This window comes from Lepidochelys olivacea, assembly GCF_965140295.1.
Source record: "Lepidochelys olivacea isolate rLepOli2 genome assembly, chromosome: 10".
Taxonomy (NCBI): domain Eukaryota; kingdom Metazoa; phylum Chordata; order Testudines; family Cheloniidae; genus Lepidochelys; species Lepidochelys olivacea.
In genome coordinates this window covers 66,429,763-66,447,457 of record NC_140420.1, presented here as the reverse complement: position 1 = coordinate 66,447,457, position 17,695 = coordinate 66,429,763, and the positions used below count along the sequence as shown (strand labels likewise).

Genomic DNA, 17,695 nt, shown 5'->3' with positions numbered 1-17,695 from the left:
GGACTTCACTTCAGGAAGAGAGATTATAAAATAAAAAAAATTAAAGAAAGAGACTTCCCATATCTGTAAATGGAAAAACCTGTTGCACAATAGCTTTGAACTCCTTGAACATGCATTCCTTTCTGTGCAAACATACATACTAGAGCGAAGGCTTCATTATATAGCTAACAAATCTGACTGCTCTAGCATAAGGTTCTCTAATTGTCTGCAGTGCTTTGATTTAAGTTAAGCACAGCCATGGAGCGTCTCAGTGATCAGGGAATCTATGATGGAGCCATCCACTCTCAGTGGCAATCACAGTTGAGTTTGTCTGTTTCTCCCATTATTTGGGATTATCCCTTTAATTTCCTTGCAAATTAAGACCACTGAAATAAAACAACATTAATCTTCTGATAGCAATGCATAGTATAGGAATGCTATACATAATATAGGAGTTCAAGCAGAAATTAGGGTAAACAAAAGTTAAGGGAAAAAACCACAGGTGGAAATTAAATTGCAAAGAACTCATTTCTCTTTATTGTAGTTCAGTAAGACACACTTGAGCTCTGCATCCCAGGGAATAGTTTCTTGGTTTTTTTCCTGATTTTTATCATCTTTTTGACAAAAACAGTCATTAAAAGAATCTATTCCCAATTTGGAATCCAGGTGCCATTTCTAGTGGTTTAAATTCCGTGGTTCCTTCTACTGAAGGATGCAAATTTTTTTGTTCCTGATGATCTTCTCACAGCTTCCTCCAGCCTTAATTTTTTTGACTGCTTCCACGATCTAAAATCAAACCAAGACAGTAATACATCAGAACCCAAACTGCTATAGTTTTAGTGTTGGGGTGGGCAGCCCCCACATTGTCAGGCAGGAAGGGGTTAATGAACTGCCTCGAGTCCCAGAAATTAAGACTAGCCCCGGCTCGATTTACTGAAGTTCCTTTGGAATTAAGATATCTGTGAATATTCTAAAACACTACTCTCCATTTGGATTCCAGGGACTTTCCCCACCGTTACTATTTAATCCACCTGCCTATGCAATTAGCTGTCCTAATCTTGGCCTCCTCTCCCCTCACTGTGAGGAAATCCTCTTGAAGGCGTTTCTGGTTCAGTGTAACAGCACACAGCTTTGACAGCTTAATGCATCGAGTGCCAAACAGCAGCACCATTTTTTAAATCTCACCTTATAAAACATCCTTTTCTCTTCAGCCTGGGACTAAGGTGTATACGGCATTTTGTGATGTATGCATAATAAAAATAATTACTTATCGTGATTGGCCAGGAGACAATGGGAGCTAGCTGCTAAGCGGAATGCTACTAGTAAAGGTGGGGATGGCAGTGAGAAGAGCACATGGTGTCGCTGACACTGGGAAGGAGGCTGTGCACTATAGTGGGAGGTGAAGAAGTAGCCACCAAATGCTGCCAGGAGGAAGGAGAGTACTCTGCTGCAAGGGACGGGAAAGCAGCCTGCAACATCTGGTTTGAGGAGATTGGCTGCTCAGCTGCAACAGGGGTGTGGAACAGGAAAAGGTTTGTGTCTGCATGGTAACCCAGTGCGTGTCAAAAGCACTGGAATTTACCAATGGTAACCCTCCTAAAAAGGGTGGGCTGCCATTGGCTAAGGGCTGCTGACACCCATGCATGCAGGAATATGACTAACCTTTCTAGCTTCCACCCACAATCTGGGCCCTTTATCTGCGACCATATTTTTTTTTGGCACTGGGTCAGTCAAGCTGCTGCCTTTCTGTGGGGTGATGCACAGGCACATTTGCTATCTGAGACTGTAGTACGCAGTCGAACACCAACAATCAGAACTTACATCTTCTGAAAAAGGAAAGCCAGAGGTTTCGATCTTAGAAAATATCAGCTTGCCATTTATCTTCACTTCAAAGCTTCCTGCAAGAGAGAGATTTTCAGGAGCTATTCTAACATTTGTTGGGCCCATTTCTAATTAATAATGGTCTACCTCAGTTGAAACCCCACCTCCCTGCCCAAAGTTTTTGGGAAAATCAGCTTTTGCATGTGAATCTGGGTTGGACCCCGTCTTTTATACTGCTAACACATTTTCCATGTGACCATCAGCATATCTTACATGTTAACTCACTAATGAAGATGCAGCATTCTGTCATAAACAGCAAAAGGCAAGATCAGGACTTCCCTATGATTAATATACAGTTTAACTGAAACTCCAATTGACGATAGTGCTTATACATTTTCTACAAGACTTAGTAGCACTTGGTACTATTAATAAAACCTGTGTATTATTGCAATATCTTACCTTTCCTTCCCACTTCGCCTGAAATCTCCGCATCAGGAACCTGCTCCTTGATTTTCTTGGCAAGCTCCTGATAACGGGCTGTGTACCCTCATCCTCCACTATAAAACCAAAGAGCCAAAAAAGGTTTAGCATCTATAAATCACTAATTAGCTTTAGGTTGGCAATTATGGATTAAGGATACATAGTTTTACTGGAATTTCTAGTGTAAATGTACAAACTGAAATCCTGGCCCTGAAGCCAGTGGCAAAATTTGCATCAACTTCAATGGGGCCAGGATTTTACCCAAGTCTTTTCTTACAGTAAGATCATCATCTATGGTCAGTCACACACAAGGATCAGCAATGTTGCTGTGCTACTAAACAGCAACACTACTAAACTGATTTGGGAATTTCTAGTGCTGTATTTCTCCAGGGAGACACTTCTGTTACCACAGACTGGTGATTATAAACCTATAAGTTTATCAGTAACCTGCAGGTTAAGGTTCCTTTATTGTTGCAAGCTGATATGTATTAACTTGCCCATTAATACAGCCTCTCTCAGATATTTCTTAAAACTACAGTACGTATAAATTACCCTCCGGTAGGATTAAGTTTTATTTTTAAAGAGTGTGGATGTAAATTATTTTCTTCACTATGGAAAAAGGTGTGGTTTTAAAATAAGCTAATTAACATGTGTTTAAAAACCCTACTGTGTTATGGCAATTTGTATTTTAAACACATTCACCAAGTTTCTTGGAAACAAAGACTGGTTCATAAAAGGAGGAAATCTTAGATATGTTTCCAAACTGGTCTTCTGGAATTTGCATTATGAGCCTTCTTTTGTGGTGACCAGTTTAAGAAGTTTTCTGATTGCCTACTCCAATTCAAGAGTCATTGCTGGCTTAATGACAGGTTTCAGAGTAACAGCCGTGTTAGTCTGTATTCGTAAAAAGAAAAGGAGTACTTGTGGCACCTTAGAGACTAACCAATTTATTTGAGCATGAGCTTTCGTGAGCTACAGCTCAAGTGAGCTGTAGCTCACGAAAGCTCATGCTCAAATAAATTGGTTAGTCTCTAAGGTGCCACAAGTACTCCTTTTCTTATTGCTGGCTTAAGTTTTCTAAATTTTTGTGATTCTAGTCTAACAGAGGCAGAGATCTGAATATAGCAATGATGTTGCTCCTACTGCAACTTCTTGGGCAGGATATTAGGAGAGCCCAAAACTACATTGCTTATGGTCATTTTGTAATTGCCACACAAAATGCAGTGTAGGGCAGTCTATTTCTGAGGTTCTCAAGAACCTCTCCCGGACAAGACATGCAGAAGAGTTACACAGGCAGGAATAAGATGAGACAGACAGAACAAGGACAATACACAAAATGGGCAGAGGGAAGAGAAATGGAAAAGGGAAGGTGTTATTTTTAAACCATGTAGGATACACCTTAAATATAATAATTAGCATTAGCAGATCTGTTAACAAGTGATGTACCTACCAACTCTGATTCATCTTCAGAACACTTCTGCTGAGATAGTTAAGTACTATAACTTCCACATTACAAATAGGGAAACTGAGGGAAAGTAGTGAAGTGATTTGGCAGTCAGGGGCAGAGTGGGATTTTAACTCAGGATTTCCTGACTCCCATTCCTGTGTTTATTCCTCCAGCCCACGCTGACATCACGTAAATTTACATCAACTAAGCATGCAACATTATAGTGCAATTCTGGAGATATGCACGAAGTGACATGTTTTATTCAGCTTCTGCATTCCACAAAAAAATTATAGCCCTTTTATATAAAGTCAAATACACTGTTATTCATACTATATTCGGACAATGACTCATAGCAGCCGTAAAAACAAGGCATAGGGAGGAAGCAGAAATTAAGAGTTATACTGAAAGTTACTGTAGATTAAAAACTTTAAAATATGATTTTGTTCCTTGTACAAACTAGCAGAAGTCTATTTTACATTCTTCTCAATGAACTCCTGCAAATTATATATTTTTTAAAAAATATAGTTAATATATATATTGATAGATCAAAATTCTCATTGGCTGGTACTAATCTGAGATACTAAAATGTATTATAACCAGCATATAAATTAACGTTATATGTTTAACCTTATTTTGTGAAATTCAAACTAAGGCCCAGATCTGATCAATAGGCAGATCTGGGCAGACCGCAAAGCATGGGTGCAGCAAGTCCACCTCTATGCCGAAACTGACTTAATTTTCCACACAAAACACTCATAAAAAGGAACAAATATTAACTATAAAAAGAGAAATAGTTGCATAATATCCAGAAGCCTCTCCAGAAGTGTCATTAGTACAATACATTTTAAAAATCTAAGTGAACTCTTACCAGTATTCAACATGCACTGTTACTCCCATGCTTTCTGTTAAAATCTCTTTTTCCTCTTGCCGTTATAAATTGTGTGGTATTGATTTAGAAACAACCAGAAAAAACTTGGGTAGCTGTGGAAAAGTGCAGTCACAGGCTGAAAAACAAGTGCCGCTCCTCTCCCAGGTCACATGGCTGATCATCGGTAGCTAGGGAACCAGCCCTCTGGGTGGACTCACCTTTTATGTACTTTCGTGACAGTGCAGTTAGATTGTTTAGCTCTGACATACGTCAGCACCTAAATACCGCAAGGGAACAGTCCTTAATACCTTCTGTTGCATTTGACTGATTGTTTTATTTTAAATTAACAAATTAATAACATTAAAAGGTTCTGGATGAAAGGGATATTGATGGCTGAGGAAGTGAGATTGCATTTTATTTTACAGGAAGTTGAGTCAACAGCAAAGAAAATGCTTAGTCATTTTATGATCACATATTATGCACACGAGTCCATCAGAATGCTTTTTAAAAAAAATAAACAATGAAAAATATTGGAAAATCTAGCTGAATGTGTCAGCTAAAGAATATCTTCTTGGGAAAATATTTCTTTAATTGTGTAAAGTCAACAACAAATGCTCCTTCAGAATGACGATCAATTCAGAGTTCCATATTTTCATTATAAAGGAAAAGGGAAAATTTTAATACATATCTTTTAACAATAGTTTAAGAACATACTAAAATCAGTTAATTGCCATTTGTTTTCAGATGGTTCAGAACAATTCTCCTGAATTGGAATAGATTTTAATCTTTTATTTTCAAAAATGTAGAAACTTGTTGAAAATATGGACTTTCAGTATTGTACCTATTTCTCCTATCTGATATTTTAAAGTATGCAGTGGATAGTTTAAACCAGAGGTCTGAAACCTGAGGTAAAGGCACCAACTACGGTGAATTATGAATCTGTTTTTGGGGATAGGGAAAGGATGTTGAATATACTTTGCTGATTCTTATGCTCAGTCATGGAAAAAAAGAGCAATCTTTACACACTTAAATTTAAACCTGGTCAGTTATGATCTTGATCCCTGCCCCCTCTAAATTTAGCTGAAACCAAACCAATTAGCATGGAATATCATGCATGTTCCAACAGAGAGAATTATGTTAGATAATTTGAGGTTAGTGGGACAATGCATTTGGCACTTAAGAGTATTGAAAATTAAGGGCTATTCACTTTTGAAAAAGTCCTGCTCTTTTTTCACCACATCTCAAACAGCTTGGGAAACTGTTTGCTTTTAATTTTTGTTGTTGTTGATCTCGAGGAGAATTAGCGCCTTAAGGACTATTTTTGAGATTGTGATTTTCTTTTCTTAATTCTGGAATCAGAGCCGTCCTGTCCATAGGAAGGACCAGGACAACCATGCTTTGGGGGGGCTCCACACTTCGGGGTCCAAAGGGCCTGGGGGGTTAGTGGGTAACCTGGTGCTGGCAGCAGGGGTGGGACAGGAGTGGAATGGGGATGGAGACTGGGCTGGAGGATGGGGGGGTTGTCCCTGGCCCAGGGATGGCCCTGTCCAGAATTATTTTATATTTTATCTGGCACTAGGAAACCTATAAATCTTATGAAACAAATGTGTTCTCGAGATGGCAATGTACATGGGGTTAGACTCACCCACAGCTCAATACTCAAACTCCTGCAGGGAATTCCAAGTCCTGCACATAACTTGCAAGCTTTGCAGGAGTACTGGTCCTAACGCATTCTCTGCTCCATAGTGGAGTGGCTCTCTACTGTCACACATCAAGATTTCAAAAGTTCAAAAATGGGTTTCAAAAAATAAATTCACAGGCAAAACACTAGTTGAGTTGGTATGAATAAAAACTCCATATTGTCAAATGTTTGTGTCTAACTCTCCTAGCCTGCAAATTTTGTGTGTGTACATATGGACACACATACCCACACTCACCCAGAGTTCTATTACATTTTTTTCCTGTAGTAACTGAAATATTTTTATAATCTTGCTTCTATTATATGTCCTTCCAGGCCCTTGATATCCCTGAAAAACTGCCTGTGGTAGACACTCCCTCTGAACACATCCTTATCTGGTTCATTAAATGTTAGTTTTGCTTGGCTAAAATATAATGATACAGGAATTAAAGTTGAAAGACCAGATTTACATATTAAAACTTGTCTTCCAGTTTACTTAACAGCAATAAAGACAGAACTGCAACCATACCTACTGCTCAGGCTACCCCATAATTTTATATACATATAACTCTAATTAAGCAATGTGTTTCTAATGCTAAATAAACATTTTAATTAGCTTAAAATTTTTATGCTCATGTTTATTCATTATTCAAGTTATTACATAGTTGTCCAATAGGGGAGTTTTTACATTTTCCTCAAGCTTCTGGCATTAGCCACCTTTGAACAAGGATATCTGACTAGATTGATCACTCGCCTGATCTAATACGGCAATTTCTATGTTCCTGCATAAACTCATATTCGCCCCAAGAAACCTTAAGACATCCCTTTCAGATAAGGACAGCAGAAGTCTGTAAACAAGAATAAATTTATTTTAGATTTAAAGATTTAATGATATACAAAATGTATACAGTATTACATCTTTAATACACTTTACCTTTCCCCCATCAACATAAAACACGATTTAAACAGCTATTGTGTTCGTGCCTTAGGTTTGTATCTATAAGATACACTACGGAATAAAAAAAATTTATAGAGCTTTATATTGCCCTTCAATTAAAAATTACAAATTAGTACCTATGTAACAAACAAAATAAAAATCGCAGCATGAAACTTCAGTTGGACAACAGGTTTTTCTTGTTGAATACTCAACAAGATTTGGGACAGTTAAATTACATTTTATTGGCATAAAGTTGCATTGCAATCTCCCGTACTTTACATAATGCTAATCCAACCCTAGTCTTTTTTTAAATAAGTACCACAAACAACATAACATTAAAGATGTTTCTATACAATTTTAAATACATTTAAAAGTTCATGTGTACATTCTGATTTGATATACTGGTTTTATGAGATTTTTGGAAGGCATAACTTCAGAAGCAGTCATTACAAGAAAAAGCACTTCCCCGACTTGTTTCTTTTTTTTCTTTTTCTTTTTTTAAACAAGACAACTTCTTGTTTGGACGAGTATGTACTCTTTTCTACTATATGATGTAATTATACCAGTCTATCCTGGCTTTATTTGTTACTATTGGACAGTGACTTGATAAAACTGAAATGTATAAAAACAAGAAATTTCATTACACAATTAAGGCTCTATTCCATACAAACTGGCTTCACACCTATGAAGCTGAATCCTGATTCAGGAAACAAACTCTTTATTGGAATAGATCCATTTCTGACTTCAACCTCAGCATACTGGCACGATATACACAGATCCTTTGGATCCGTTCCCTTCCAAAGGCCAGATGAAAATACATGGCATCTAATGAGATGGGTCACTTCTGATAATGCCCAGGGAAACCTGACAATGAAGGAGGATGCAGTCTCCCTTTTCTCTAGCTGGCTGACAGTAAACCAGCTGCCAAACAGACACTTTGCCTTAAAACATAAAAAAAAAAGTCCTTTTAGTCAAGAGCCTATTGCACCACAGGATTAGACGAACCTCCATTGGACAAAAGCAAAACTAAAAATACCTTGTCCTAAAAAGATCCTTTAAAAACATTTCATAAATACTTGTCATTCAACCCTTAAAATAATCAGCTGCCAGCTCATCTCTGTAAATGGTTACCACAAGTTGTTAGGTCCTTAGATTATGGACCAGACATCAAAATTCCACTTATAATGCTTGGTTCTTTGTTTTGATCTCTCTTTCATCTGATTTTATGGAAGACAGATAATCTACAACTTAGTGACACTGTGTAAAGCCAGTGTTTGCTCATGTCATTACAGCATCAGGTGAATAGAACTAGTTGATTCTGATTCTTTGGTGCAGCTTCCAGGCTGAATTGTCAATTCGGGAGAATCATCCTGAGGAAATATAATTTTGTCAGGCGTATAGTCATTTCTCTTCAGATCTACATTGACAAAAGAAAAGACAAAACAACAACAAAATGAATCTTAATATTTCTTGGTTTGGTAAAATCAAAGGGCCATTAAAATCTTTAAAACACATTTAAAGATCTATGTATGCTTATATAACAAACATCTCCTGCCATGCCCCCAGTGTAAAAAAGAGAGTTTAAAATGGTTTGTTAACTGTTTAGGCTACATTAAGGAAACTCAGTTTTAAAGTCATTTTCAGAACCTTTCACTTTCGTTCTTTTCTGAACCCACTGCATTATAACAGAGCACTAGCTATCATTAAGGTTAAGAGCAACTTTTCTGTTTCTAGCTTGACTCTTCCAAGTGCTCTAAAATCCGCATGGTTGCTTGGATTTTCCTGACATTTGGAATGCCTCATGCTGTGGTGGGATGCTGTTAGTGACCCAAATTTGGGACCATCTGATGCCATCCCTAGAGAAGAAAACTGCTTATTAAAATTGACATGTTTTGGCAACAAATTTTTGCACACAGATAGAGATCAACCAGGGCTGAAATCATCACACCAGAGTCTCAAACACCTTCAACAGAAATCTGGAAAAGGTTGGAGGGAATATTGCTAAAATCTTCCTGTCAAGGTTTTATTATTCTTTTGGGGAAATGAAATCAAAGTATTTTTGTACACAAAATAATGCTTGCTAGCATGGAAGAGGCACATTAGGGGGTAGAGGAGTTGGAGGAAATAGGGGTTAGAGGGGCTTGGGGCTGCATTGAGGGGAAGGGGGTTTATGGGAAAGGTGATTACAGGAAATGGGTGGTAGGAAAGGTGAAAGGGTTGTGGGGCTCACAGGGGCAAAGACACTAGGAAAGGAACATGGGGGTAAGTGATAGGGGGAGAATAGGGGCAGTGACACATGTCAGAACCACATTCTTCCCTTCTGCGATTGTGCCAAGATCTGCCCCCCAATCCCACTATGTGCACTCTGAACCCCTCTTCATGCCCCGCATCATGGGAGCTGGAATATGGGAGGCCATGCCTCTTGGGTAGGTATCTGAGCCCTACTCCTCCCCTCTGAGTGAGAGCCAGGTTCTGGGGTTTGTTCTTCTGGGTGACTGTCTGAGCCCCTCTCCCTGTCCCCCTCATGTGAACTAAGATCTAGGGGTATGAGCCTATTGCCCTGCCTGACCCCTCCCCCCATGTAAGCCACAGGAAGCTCTGCCCCACTGGTGGAAAGCTTTGAACAATCATGCTCAGCCCATTAACCTGGAACACACTGCTGAGACTAAGGTGAGGAATTGAGAATGGGTATGTAAGATACATATCACAAACTCTTCAGAACTGGGGAGGAGGAATGGGAACATTCACTGACATGAATGGATTAGCTCATCTGTCTCAGAGCTATTGTTTTAGGTTATATGCACCTCCAAAGAGTGTTCTCATTCATCTGAGACCATCACATGGATATGATTGGGCCATTTCAGACCTCTCTGTCTATGCCTTCAGGATTATCCTGTGCTGGATATCTGCATATTGCAAAGCCGCTGCTGATTATTTATTTTATACAATATTACAGTGGAGCACTAGTTCTGCTACTGTTAAGATTGAGAAGATTTTTCTGTTTAAATTTTTTTTTCTAAGTGTTCCAAAATCCACATGCACATCCTGATGGTCTTGAAATTTGCTGTGCCTTATAGTGATCCCAATTTGGGGACATTTGCACAAGATGTTCCTGAGATCCCGCCTCCCCTGACCCCCCCGCAACCCCCCCCGGGTTTTCTTACAATTCACAGATTCTACCAACTTTTTTTGTGCACACTTGGCACAAAAAAATTTTAATGGTTTAATGGGACAGGAAGGAGAGAGTGAGCTGGAAATGGTGGGTGGGGAGACACCAGTTTTCTCTCACATGCTTAAAGTTACTGTAATCACCAAGTAACAAAACAATCAAATTCTGAAGACATAGACCACGTCTGAGATTTCTCTCACTGGCTCTGTAAACAACTACACGCTCCAAACTTTTCAAAGTAAGAGTATAATTCCCATTCCACTTAAACGACAAAGTGTACCTGTGGGGTGAAGTGTGTGTGTGTGTGTGTGTGTGTCTGAGGAGTGGGGGAACACTTAGGAAACACATAGCAACCATGTGACCTAGTCGAGAAAGGCAGTGAACTGGGAGCTCTATTGCTGGCTTTGCCACTGGCCAAGTGGTGACTGGCCAAGGCATATCAGTGCTTTGTACCTCAGCTTCCGCATCTCTATAAGGGGAATAATGATGTGTCCCTCCTTGAGATCTACCAAAGACTTATGTAAGAGCTAGATATTATTACCTGTTCACAGGAGTAATTGAAAATTACTAAATGACCATTAACTCCTACCATCAACATTTATCTTTCTGTTAAAAAAACTAGGAAATTAAATGGCAAAAAAACCTTTGTTAATGCAGCATTACAGTTGTCTGGCAATAGCTTGTGCCCTTCCAGAAGCTCAAGTTCAGCAAAACTCAAGTTGTGAAAACCAGGAAATACAGTTAAGATACACAACCATGTAACCTTAATTCTGTCTTCTTTGAGCAATGGCCAATACATTCACAGCACAAATACTCATATTCTGCCTTTGTCCTGTACTGATACACTCATACACTTAGCCTGCGCCACAGTAAAAACATCACCTTACTTATTTTTACAACTCCTTCAGCCTTTTACTACCTCTTCACCCTTATGCACATGATGCCATCTAACACTTTCACTTATCCTTCATAAAACCCTCAGACCATGCTCATCTCCCACCTAAGGCCTCACAATCCCCACAACAAGACCACCCCTGTGCCCTACTAGTGATACAACCTATGCAACACAGTGCTGAAATGAGGCATACTGGATCTCTCAAGGTACACATGCACCTTTTTCCTTTGATCTCACACACAGAACTCAGGGAGAGGGGCTCACATACACCACAGTTCATCTCAGATGACAATCACAGCTCTTCCACCATTCCAGCTACATTTAACACAGTGAAAGCAGATGGAGTTCATGTAGCTAATTCCCAGTGACTATTGCCAGCTCCAGGGAGGAAGAGTTAAGGTTGCTTGGGTACCTTAACTCTGTATTTCCTGGTTTTCACAAGTTTTAAATTTGCTGAATTCCATGTTCTAAAAGGGTGCACGAGCTATCGCCAGATAACCTTAACTCTGCAGTAACAAAGTTTTGTGCCACTTAATTAAAAATATTAACACAGCCATTCTACTATGGAAATTGACTCCTTTTGTTGCCAATTATAGTGTATGATACTAAAAGTTTCAGGACAAACCTAGAAGGCAGAACTGAGATTTATCGGTTACTGAAGTTTTCTAATTACCTGTAAAAGATATACAATTCAGACAGCAGTAGTGCAATCTTCCTTTCATTGCTTTACCAACCCTGACATGGAAGGACCATGTCTACAACTGAGGACAGTTTAGATTCTATATCCATTCAATCCAAGACCTGTCTATTGTGATAGTTCACAAAAGGAGTAAATTAGTTCCAATTATGTGGCTTTTTTTGTGATATGGTCATCACTTCAGTACAAACTAGATAAGGAACACCAACTCATTTTACATAAATCATCAGACTGCTATTAAGCAGTGGTAGCTTTCAGTCACTACAAACTTAGACTGGATTTGAACTGGCAAATGAGACATGAAAGACTCCATACCACTATTACTACTCCAAACTGAATCTTTGTAGAAATAGAATACTTATGAACTAAAATAACTCCACCACCTGGTTTAACATGCCATAAGTTTTTGTGCTGATCTTATGCTACTTTTCCTGCCTTTATACCTCCCCACCACCTTTCCCAATAATTTGTTTTGTATTAGCTGGTGTACGCTACAGGTTACTTCGCTATAATTTATGTTGCTCTGGGATGTGAATAATCCACACCCTTGAGCGATGTAAGCTATACCAATTTAAGCGCTGGTGTAGACAGTGCTATGTCAGCAGGAGAGCTTCTTGCTGACACAGCTACTGCCTTTTGTGGAGGCAGGGGTTAAGAGCTCTCTCCCATCGGCTTAGAGCATCTCCATCACAAAGCTCTACAGTGGCGCAGCTGCATCGGTGCAATTGTGCCACTGTAAGTGCTGTACTGTAGATGCAGCCTATGTTTATTTCCTTTTGTGTGAAATTGTTCTGCCTCAATTCTCCAGTTTAGTTCTCTAGTTTTCTATTTTTTAGATTGCCCTCAAACTTTTCAAGCCCTTGGCCACTGTGAAAAAATTATTTATATTTTTTCAGTCCCCTTTATAATTGAGAATTCCCATTCTTTTTTCTCCCCCCCACCTCCCCTTGGAAAGTTGCAAGGGGTGTTAACACCACTTCAAGACAGTTAAGGAATTTAACATTGTTTGAGACTGATAGAAAATTTTGACAGATTAAAATTTACTTGTGTTCTTTGAAGACTTATTTTGTTGGAATAAAAAATTGTTTCACAGTGATGAAATCATAGCCATGAAATTAGCTGTTAGGTTGCCAGACACTTCCTTTTACATGACCCAAGCTGGAGCAGGAAGGGGAAGAAGAGAATCGGTGCCCACAGGAACACATTCATCTCCAGAGCCTGAAATGGAACCCAAGATTCCTGAGTCTCACCATTCCTCTGTGAAGGGTTAAAATCCATTGCTAATGTAATAACCTGGCATATGGATTTGTGTACAGGCCCAAAGTCCAGAGTTTGGTAAAGAGGTCAGAGGCCTAGCAAATAGAGATTAGCTAAGAGAAAGCAGAATAACCAAAGATAACCTTGCTTTTGCTAAAATGTGCCTGCTCAGCAAAATCCCAGATGTTGGAGGCAATAATTGTGTCTTATTCAAAGTTGCAAACAGAACACAAAAGCCCTGTTTCTGTTGTGTTAGTTTCTTCTGTAGGGAGATGTTCCTCCCACACATCCAACCTTGAGTTTATGAAAGGTTCAAGCATGTCAGTATAAGATATGGCCTCCTCCCACCTCCCTTTCCCAGGGACCAATGCCTGCCTTAAAACACAAATAAGCAACTTGAAAGAATCTTTATTGCCATGTACTGTCACTGTTTCTTTGCTTTTACCCCTAGATATGTATCTGCTGGACAATCAAAGGAGCTTCTTCATTCCTATGGACCCCAAATCAAAAGTCAACATATATATTTTATACTAATACATTTATTAAAGTACTAATTAAATGCTAAATGTTAATTTGTCAACTTAAGACCATGGGCGGAGACATTATGTAATCTTTGACCATTGGCTACTGTGCTATCATGTCTTGCAGCTAAACCTATCCGGGGGTGTGAAACTGCCTACCCCATCCTTTCCCCCGCCCATGGAAAATCCATATATTCCATTGTAATCAATTGATTAACAGTGTCTCTGAGCCTAATAAGCAAGGTGACACTCCGTCAACACTGTATGTAATAAACTCCTGTGCTTGAGCTCTACACGGTGTGGATTTATGTCCTTCAGTTTGGGGGCTCGTCTGGGATACAGGCTTGTGAGGTGATTGAGGAACTAAGACTGAAATCCAAGAAGGAGGTGAGTAGGTTTACTTTACTACCTCATTAGGCCAGGGATAGAAGTCTCTCATCCCCTTTCAGACACATCTTGTTTCCACTTTTTATATTTAAGTGTGAAGGAACCTAGACACGTGTAGTCCAAGCAGAGGGGTTAAAAAAGGGTACCAATTGGGAGGGAAGACGAGTGCAAGAGGGTCATGTACAGTTTAAACTAAGGGGTGTTACGGGGGACTTGAATAAACCACCAGCAAGCGATTGGCCGTGAGTTAAGCCCAGGACTGGCTGGGTACGCAAGCGGTAGGCAGTGCAAACTTGTGGTCTCATTTCCTCATTGCACATAACATTGCAAGTCCTAGGGGAGTGCCCCCTCCCCAACATGTGACGTACATGCTTTTGAATCGCACAAAGTCTCCAACCAATAAGGCCGGCAGCTGTGTGTAACGTAAGACCGCACGGTAGTTAAAAAGAGGGGGGAGACATCCTCATAAAAGGCTGTGGAGATTGAGGCCATAGCATAAAAAGGAGAAAAGGTAAATCCCCATCAAGGCTGACAGGCTGTAGAGATTAAGACTATGGCATTTAGAGGGGAAAACGAAAGTTCCCAAAAACAAGGTCAGCAGCTGGGGTGAGTAAAAGCCCATGGCATCAAAGGGAGAGGCAATAATCAGCCCTCAAGAGTATTTAAAATAAAAACATGTCAAAACTCAGCAGACAGCAGCTAAAAAAACAAACTACTCTGCAGCTGGACCAGAGACAAATCTGGTTACTTGGTAAAATAATCAGAAAGGTGACAAAACAGACAAGGCAGTAGTAGTGTTATTACATGTACTCAACTTAAGAGAAAAAGAAATTGCAACTTTAAAATCTAAGAATCATGCTCGAAAGAATAAAATCTTGTGCTTTAAACCATATAATTGTCAGGAAATTGTAGTTCTTTTGTTTTGGGATCTTTTCCATTCACCATGCCTGGGACACACGCCCAGAGCAGGAGTGGGAGAGCCCACTCCCGGCACTTGTCAGCCAAGGGCACCACTGATTAACTATCTGTAGAAAAACTCAGCAGCACAAGGCAAAGGGGAGGAATCAAAACCCCCTCCATACATTTCTTTGTGTGAAAGGCCGAATTTGGGCACCCCCAGAGACAATAAAGGGAAGTCACAAGAATTAATTGCCCCAGGGAGCTCCAATCAAAATGCTGTTAAGGAGGTTCAGAAATGTTAATGCAGAGGGTGAACCAGTAAGTGGACTCAGAACAAAAACAACTGAAATCTACTGTCCTTTCACCCCGCAGGAAAAACAGGCATTACTATCTGATTTACGCAAACTCAAAACAAAATAACAAGAACACTGAGTTCTGGGACAAGCTGGATGGCCTGGCTAAAATACACAGCCTCCATAGGAAGAATGTTCACATCCTGGTCAAGTGTAAATGCCCCAGAGATGTGTGGAACAACTTAGAAAATAGATGGAAGATGGGGCACTGGGCTGAAGATCATCCCCTCCAGCAGGGTTGGGGTTATCAGGCTAAAGAACCAGCAGGAATTCCAAACCCAGAGTCAGGCACGGTAACAGAATTCAGAAATGCACTATCTGCTGTTCTAGGACCCCAGACCACTAACTGAGGGGCTCTGCAATCACTAGTTCAGCAGAAGGGGGAGTCTGCTATGTCTTATGCTAAAAAAAATAGAATGCATTTCGAGCTTATTCAGGTCTGGAGAATATAACATCCCGAAACCATAATGTATTCCTCCAAATCCTAAAGGAAGGGCTGTCTGCAGACCACCAAGCGGTCCTGGCATTAGGCATCTCAGTGGGAGAGATACTCAGCAGTAATGAAATGGGCCACAGAAGTAAAAAACAGAAAAAAGAGGAAGGTAGCAACAACCATCCCCCTCTAAGGAAATTACAGCAGTTCATGCAATCAGAACCACTACCTGCTTCACGTGCAGTAAGCCCGGATATCTGATAGCCTTAGAGGCAGTTAAAATTATAGTAACTAATTTGGAATCTAAAGGGGTAATTAAAAAAACCACCTCCACAACTAACTCCCCAATTTGGCCCATCCGGAAACCAGACAGGCCTGAAGGTTAACTATAGCCTACACCCACTTTAACCGGGTGACTCCAAAGGCACATCCAATTGTGGCAAGTCCTGCCACCATCCTTAATTTGCTAAAACCAGGACACTCAGTATTCTCAGTCCTGAATATAGCTAATGGATTTTAGAGTATTCCCCTTGCAAAAGAGAGACAGAAAAAATTTGCATTTACAGTGGGAGACCAGCAGTACACTTGGATCCAAGTACCCCAGGGGTTCCATAATTCTCCCTCTATCTTCCACAGGGCAATGGCAGAAGTAATAGCACAAGTGCCTTTGGAAGGGGATACTGTAATATTGCAGTATGTAAATAACTTGCTGATTGCCAGTTCAAATGAAAAGGACCATTTAAAAACCCTAAATGAACTGTTTATATATCTTCACAAGGCAAAATTTAAATTAAGCGTGAAGAAAGCTCAATCGCAACAGCAGCAGGTTTTATATCTAGGGCATAACATATCACAGGGAGAAAAAGCACTCACAGTAGACAGAAAGCAAGCGATTCAAAAGTTAAAAAAACCACAGCCAGTTAAGGAAGTCCGGAAGGTGCTAGGACTCCTCTATTTCTATAGAACATATATTTCAAACTACTCAAAAATAATGGAACCAATTCAAAGCCTCACTAGAGAAGAAAAGCCTGCAAATGAGTTAGTAATATAGGGCACAGAACAAAAGGAGGCATTTATAAAATTAAAACAGGCTTTAGCCTCCACCCCCAGCCTGGGCTTACCCAATATGGGAAAGCCATTCCACCTTTACTGCAGCTATAGCAAAACTCAATACTCAGCTGTATTAACACAACTTCAGGGAAATAAGCAGCATCCAGTAGCATACTTATCTACCTTAAGACCCCCTGTATCCCAGGGACTACCAGAGTGCGTAGCAGCTCTGAATTGCGCTACGTGGGCGGTAAAAGCTTGTAAATCATACACTCTCACGGAGAAATTAATGCTATGTACACCCCATACACTTATTGATCTCCTTAATACCGGACGGCTAAAATCTGTAACAGATGCATGCAAGAGTCAGTGGGAATCAACACTGTGCTTGCAAAACCCCAACTTCTCTATAGTAAAAAACAAAGAAATAAATGTAGCTCAATGTCTAAACATTTAAAAAAAAAAAAGGTACACAAATGTCTTATTAAAAAAAGAGTGTTGGGGAAAGTTAAAAAAGAGCCATTAAAGAATCCAAATATAATTCTATATGTAAATAGATGAAGAAAGTATAAAAATGGAGTGCCACACACCAAATGGGCAGTGATACTCAGTAATGGGACAGTAATAGCGTCAGGTCAAATGGAAGGATCAAAGTCAGCACAAGAAGCGAAGCTAATAGCCCTTACTGAAGCTTTGAGAGTGGGGGAAGGCAAGAAGCTCACTGTATACGCAGACAGCAAATATGCATTCGGAGTAGTACATAACTACATAGACATGTGGTCACGCAAAAATTTTATAACAACTGGCAAGCCAATTAATAATA

At 39.8% G+C, this 17,695-nt stretch overlaps 1 protein-coding gene and 1 long non-coding RNA gene across 3 annotated transcripts in view; both read right to left on the bottom strand.

Annotated features, from left to right (window-relative positions):
• Positions 1-493: 493 nt before the first annotated feature.
• Positions 494-4,797, bottom strand: LOC311527476. Its single transcript, XR_014713349.1, has 4 exons — positions 4,596-4,797; positions 2,260-2,357; positions 1,801-1,877; positions 494-765 (listed from the first exon to the last, which is right to left on the bottom strand). It is a non-coding gene; the product is annotated as an uncharacterized lncRNA (long non-coding RNA).
• A 2,325-nt stretch (positions 4,798-7,122) lies between these two features.
• TRPM7 (transient receptor potential cation channel subfamily M member 7) overlaps positions 7,123-17,695 on the bottom strand; it is a 122,565-nt gene continuing 111,992 nt past the window's right edge. For both annotated transcript variants that reach the window (XM_084640587.1, XM_084640588.1), the window contains exon 40: positions 7,123-8,627. In XM_084640587.1, coding sequence (XP_084496713.1) covers positions 8,497-8,627 — 131 coding nt within the window. In that variant the 3' untranslated portion in view covers positions 7,123-8,496. The remainder of the gene's footprint in view (positions 8,628-17,695) is intronic.